The sequence below is a fragment of the Bombus vancouverensis genome, chromosome 15 (assembly GCF_051014615.1).
Source record: "Bombus vancouverensis nearcticus chromosome 15, iyBomVanc1_principal, whole genome shotgun sequence".
Taxonomy (NCBI): Eukaryota; Metazoa; Arthropoda; class Insecta; order Hymenoptera; family Apidae; genus Bombus; species Bombus vancouverensis.
In genome coordinates, this window is record NC_134925.1 from 332419 (window position 1) to 338983 (window position 6565).

General features: G+C 39.8%; 1 protein-coding gene across 1 annotated transcript; it reads right to left on the reverse strand.

Annotated features, from left to right (window-relative positions):
- Positions 1–407: 407 nt before the first annotated feature.
- LOC143303635 (uncharacterized) lies at positions 408–2408 on the reverse strand. The gene has a single exon (XM_076624711.1). It carries the CDS (start codon positions 2150–2152, stop codon positions 629–631), a length of 1524 nt encoding a protein of 507 aa, XP_076480826.1. The 5' UTR covers positions 2153–2408; the 3' UTR covers positions 408–628.
- Positions 2409–6565: the final 4157 nt, after the last annotated feature.

Consider the following 6565-nt stretch of genomic DNA (forward strand, 5'->3'; position numbering starts at 1 on the left):
GTGTCGTAAATCTTGCTTCTGGAAGTGTCGTTAAACACCTCGGCCCAGGAGGTATCGTCGAAGGGAACGTCGGTGCTGCTTGGTGAAGAGTCATCAAGCGCGGTGCGGCGGTTTGAGGTTGCCTGGGAGGCTGGATTCCCCCCGATGACCAGCTCGAATCGCATTCTCTTAGTAATGACCCTCGGTGGAGAATGACCGTTGGATGTCGTGACCGTGGCTTGCCGTGTGCACGGTAGCGTTCCTTATGATTCCCTCAGCTTCTGAAGTGGTGCTTGATCGGGTGGATACGCTGCCAACTGGATGCCGGCATGGAAAAGCTGTCCTGAAATCACGCTCCCGTAAACTCGTTAGTGCATCACCTATTGGGAAGTGACCGGGAATGAGGATAGGGAGATCACTCGGATTGGGTGATACGGGATAGAGAATTTGAAGGGTTGAAAATCCCTTTTATCTGCTGGTCGTCGAGAAAACTTGTGCCCCTTCTCTTGGGTTCGTAGGGTCCGAATTTTCAGCAGCCCTCTGTTGGCCTTGACGGAGTTGAGGCCGTTGTCCGTGATGATTTTCGCGCAGTATCCTCGCCGAGAGCTGAATCGGCGTAGAGCGGCTAGGAATGCGCAGGTTTTTTTGTTTAATTCTTCCTCGTCTTCGATTGGTGTTTGGGCGATGAGCTTCGGTCGGTGCCTTTGTTCCACGATGCTCGAGATTCATGTGGAGGATGAGATTCTCGGTCTTTTGGAGTCGACTGGGTAGATCTCCGCGAAAATTCGGTTGTGCGTCTCGATCGATGTGTAAAGTGCTGTTGCGATGACCCAGGTGGAGACCGTCCCTTAGAGGATCGGTTGTGCGGCGAACGACCGCCCGACGATCGATCTCCAGACGACCGACCGCTCGTTGACCGACCGCTCGTTGACCCACCGCTTGAATACCGATCGCTTGAGGCCCGATCGCTTGAAATCCGTGGACTGACCTGAGTGAGCGCTCGGTGTAAATTTGTGTGATGGCGTTGCCCGCACATGTGACATGAACCGGATGTGCACTGAGTGAGTGAATGGCCTCTGCCTAAGCAATTTATACAGAGCGATGCCCGTTTTACAACTTCGAGGCGTTTTGTAGCCGATTTGGCCTTAAAAACCTTGCAATATCTGAGTTCGTGAGATCCTTTGCAGGTCGGACACATCCACATCCAATCTGTAATGTGTGTTCGTTCATGTCGTGCGTTTTGTCGGTGACGAGTGTGTTGGTAGGTATCCCCTTTTCCCATTGGTGTTGGAGCGTTCGTTTGATCGCCGTTTGTCCTTGTTTGCAAGAAGTCTATTAGGTGCTTGTATGACGGTAACTTCTTGTCTGGTAAGGTGCGTTGCCATTTGCGAATGATGGCTGGGGGTAACTTTGATGTAAGTAATTTGAGAAGAACGGTGTCGGATGTGATTGGGTCACCGAGGTTCTCTAACGCTTGGATGTTTATCTTGAACGTCTCGAGAAAGTCGTCTATGGCTTCGGGTGTCTCTTTAACTATTTTTGGATAGTCCAAAAGCAAGTCGAGGTGGCGCATGCAGATTTGACGGTGGCAGTCGAATTTTTCTTTGAGTACGTCAACGGCGATGGCATAGTTTGACTCGGTGATGGCTAGCGATTGTATACTTCGCGCGGCCCTCCCAGTCAAGGCTGATCGGAGGTGATAGAATTTTTGGACTGGTGTTAGTTGTTTGTTTTGATCTATCGTTGACGAGAAGGAATCGTAAAATGACTGCCAATTCTCGAGCGTACCATCAAATGTGGGTATTCGAATCTCCGGCAGTTTAAGCGAAGCAGACTCGCGACCGGCAGCTGATTCGTCGTTTGTCGATTGTGACGTCGCAATTAGTCGTAGGTTTCTCAGTTGAGTAGTTAATCGGAGTTCTAATTTCTCGTACTCGTCGGCTATCTCGAGGCCGCGCTCGATCTCTTCCTCGTCTATGCTTACAATCTCGTTTTGGATGGCGCGGAGCTCCGTCTCGTATGTTTCCAGACGATTTTTGATTTGAATTAGCTCGTTCTCTCGCGGACAGCCGGATTGTTCAATTTCGTCTAGTTTTTTCGATAAGCGTGTAAAGTGGCCGATACAATAACCCCGGCGTCGACGCAAGGCGGTAAGCTCGTTTCCGGTGGCCATTATTCGTCAGATAATTGAGAGTGGAATGGTTACAACTTACTTCTGTTGAAGATTGTCCAGTTGCGGCAGGAGGTTGCGTGGTTGCGTGGTTGCGTTTTAACCACCGAATAATACCTCTTCAAGGGTGACGATCCTTGACGTTACTGACCTCGCTGGGGGGGTAACGCTTCCGCTGCTGGTTATGTTGGATTCACGTGGCACTGTATGATAGTGGGTGTCACTGGTATGCGCTTTTCACTCGAATCCGGCTCGAAGGACCAAATGTTTCGACCGGATGGGTGACAAAACTATCCACTGCCACTGATGATCCGGCTCGAAGGACCAATGTTACGACCGATCGCGGAGAGACGCGGTCGCGAGGAAAACGCGTCAGCGAGAGGCGTAAATTCTCGCTACGATTCGGTGAATCGACGCCGCGAAGTAGTCGTTCCCCTGTTTCGGTTAAGATAACAGAGGTGGTTGAATGAATATGACACAGTATAGTAAGTTATATTTCACCGTTTATTCCACAACTTATAACGAGGATAGTTACACTGGTGCGTATGTACGAGATGAGTGAGTGACTGATCTGCGGGTGTGTATACCCGCTCGAAGGATGTTGACCGTTCGAAGGATGTAGAATCAGTGTTTCTTGGGAGACGATGCTGTCTCGGAGGAAGGCTAAGGATCAGTCTCTAGCGCACGGGACCATCGGATTTGTTGGTGACGATTTTGGCTAAGAGAGTGAGGGAAATAGGCTTCGTTGTTAATTGGTTAAACGAAGGTTGGTGGATTAGGAAGGGTCTTAGCTGCCCTTGATAGAAAGTTGTTATTAGGAAGCATCGTACGTGGAAAAACCCAACTTTCCCTTGCCAAGCCGTAGTAAACAATAGTCTTTAGAAACTGATTTAGAAAAGAACATTTGTTGGGTCTGAAGGACCTTAACGAGCAAATTACTCGGGTTTATAACGGGTACTTAGGCTATTGAGGGTACGCCGTACGGAAGAGCGGACATCTGGTGTCCGTCTGGCCCGCGGTGTGTGACCTGGGCCAGGCAGAGAGTCGCGCGGCGTAACATCTATATTAGTAATTTATTTATTTTGCATTAATCGTGACATGTTAGTTGCATTATGTTATATGTAAACTACCACAGAGGAAAAATGATAATCTTTCAGTTATTAGTTTTCTGATTTTAATGTCATTTTATGAGTACTTTAACACGAGGTACTTGTAAATGAAAACAACCAATTAGGTCTAAAAACATAAGCCTGTTACCAAGACTCTTATTAAATTGAACAAGCTTTTCAAAAATCGAACGTGTATATTAACGCGAACTTATTATTTGACTGATTTGACTGACATCCGAAATTGGTGAGATCATATGAAATTTTGCTTTTCGCGGTTCGGTGTATAAGAACGCGTCACCGATTGCTCAACTTTCGATATAAAAAGCGGATCAAGTCTACCGGATTATCCTACAGACACGCATTAATTCGTAAGAGTTAGTCATCATCTGGATAATAATTATCTGAAGAAACTTTCAACGTGAAAATATAAAATTTTCATTGATTACATATTGCGTTCGCCATAATTGAAAAAATGGTAAACCTTCGATCTCATCTTTCTAATACACATTTTCTTTACCTCGTGATAAATAAATTCTTGGAAATTTAGGAAAATTTTCAGTGATCATTTTAAGGAATTTGACAAATTTCCAACGAGACTATGTGACACCGTTAGGTAAAAGTGATTCAAATGTAGTAGCGATATTAAACGAGAAATCTATAAAGGTGTCATTAGAAATTCTAAGAATGTCTCTGCATCTTCATCTTAGGTATTACGCCAATAGTTTTCATTACCGTGATGTAATATTTATCATGCTTATTTTGTACGTAAAACGAATCGTTGGAATATTCCCGAAGCTAACGAAGCATTTCCCAAAAGTTAAACCGAAGAAATTAACGCGAATAGTTAAGTGAAATTTTTCCATTAACTTGCTGACCAACCGGCAAATAAAAAATCATAAAAATTGTTTCAATGTGTTGAGGTCACGCATAACTTCTTTTTTCATTGACGATTACCAAACAGGTAAAATTTCGAAATTGTACGAAGGCCACGTGACCAGATCGTATTGGAATTTGAAGTGCATGGAAAAAGACAACTCGAAGTACAAACCTTGAGCTGTACTACTCGAAGTACAAACGTGAACTAATGGATGCAGAAAAGCAATTAACGCCAAACATCCGAACAGCATCTTGGAGCCCGTCATTGTTCTGAAATAAAAGAAGTGACGAATTAAAAAGACGCAGGACTAATAATAATAAAGGAAACTTAGTTCGTATTATAAATTGAATTTACATCAGAAAAGAAGCACGATCAAGCGAAACAGATCGTAGAAATGACAAATATCATCGATATACGTTTCAGTGTAATTTCACTTTTGAAAATTATTTAGTTTAATACGATCGTATTCATCGCTCTGAAACTTTCATTGTGCTGCAATTTGTGCTGCGTCTTTTTAATTTCTCTATCTTTCTGTGTTTTCGGAAAAATTACTTGAAAGATTAAGAATTGCTTGCCTTATTTTATTTTCGATTAGTTAGGATTTGATTATTCCAGGTAAGGTTTATTATTTATAACAGGTTTTATCACTTGTTTATTATTTAGGAGTTTGTTATTTTAGGATTAGTACCTTTTAGGATTTCTTATCCTTCGAGTTTCTGTTTCAGATATCTAGGTCTATTTCAAAATGTTTTATTACATTAGGATTATTTATTCGATTAAGATAATTTAAGAGTTTCACAATGTACAAAGAAATAATCGCGTGAAATTTAGATTTATGCTTTAAACGTATTAAACACGCGGTAATTTCAATGTCTATAGCCTCGAACGTGTTCTGATTAGTTGTGTCATTGTCTGTGACATTGAAATCACAAAAATCCATTGCAAGTGTGCTGTCATGCAATGTGGATGTAATTGGGTTTTTTGGGTATTTCCTGTATCATCTGATTTGTACAGTACTATTTTAACGCAAGGACAAGAAAGTTATTATATATTTCCCGTCCATTATTTGAATCGTTGTGAAGTGTAACGAATTATATTCGATTCGAGGAGATGTTAATGAATTACCCATTTCATATGTAATTACATGGAAATAAAAATCATTGCAAAAATAATTGATCTAATGACAACGGAATTTCCAATATTTGTTTGTTTCGTCACGTCTTTTTCATAATATATCTTTTATAGGTACGTGATTTATTAATCGTTCGAATGGAAATAATTATTCGTATAATATTCAAATGATTCTAGCCATAAAATAAATTAAAACGATACCTGTAATGCAATCTGCGTATGACGTCAACCTCGATCTATGCTTATACAAGAAATTTTATCAATCAATGACTAGATATACAATAATCAAATATTATAAAATTTCCTGAAAACCTTTAGGTGTTAATATCTTTAATATTTGCAAGTTATTGTTTAGCGCTAATTAGTTAGAATGTAACAAGTGGTGTACCAGAATTGAGATAATTAAGCCACACGAACAATCTTATTTAGATCTTTTTAATTTTTTAATTCTCTTTTGCTCTAATACTTCGTAAAATTAATCTTCATTAGCTACTACACTTCATAGAATAACAAGAGATAATTTTTCTTATATAACGTTTCATTCATAAAATCTATCATTAAAGTATATCTTCATAAAAATATCATTCCATACTAACGGTATATTTGGTGTCATACGAGATAACAGTTACCAGTGATGACATATGTAACTTTATAAAGATATCTCATTTTATTACATATTAAAAGAATGTACTCATTGCTGCTATATTTCAGATGAAAAAAAGGAGGCAATGATTTTACAGTAAAATCGTTCGTTTACAACTGATTCATTTACATTTCATGATAATACTGTGCATTCTGAATATGCTATGATTTGGTTTAAAATAATAAATAGTCCATTCTTGCATACTATTGCTCCAACTTTACTTGTATTTTCGATATTGGTATAAATAGAAAGACAATTAATGTCGTTCGAGTCTATTTTCGGATCATTTATATTACGTTTAATCCATATAGTTATTATATGAGACATAGTATCGTAAAATTTGGAAGAATAAAACGTTCGTACAGGATGTACATTTTATAAGAACTCCAACAAATCTACGTGTACACCTAAAATACAAACTGATAGTGATTGTTCATAAGTTTATATACATTATCTAATGTCAATCGAAGGTATCAATTCTTTTTCTCCATAAGAGTACTTTTTCATTTATATGTGTTCAAAAATACATGTGTTCAACCGTGAAGCATATGTCACCTACAACGAAAAAGAGTTTTCCTATACTTAATATTTCCTTTATATACCTATGAAAGTCTATTCTTCGCGTAGTATGAAATTATGAATAAATCTGGAATATT

Coding starts and splice junctions, on each gene's coding strand:
- LOC143303635 (XM_076624711.1), bottom strand. CDS start 2,152: ATGGCCACCGGAAACGAGCTTACCGCCTTGCGTCGACGCCGGGGTTAT.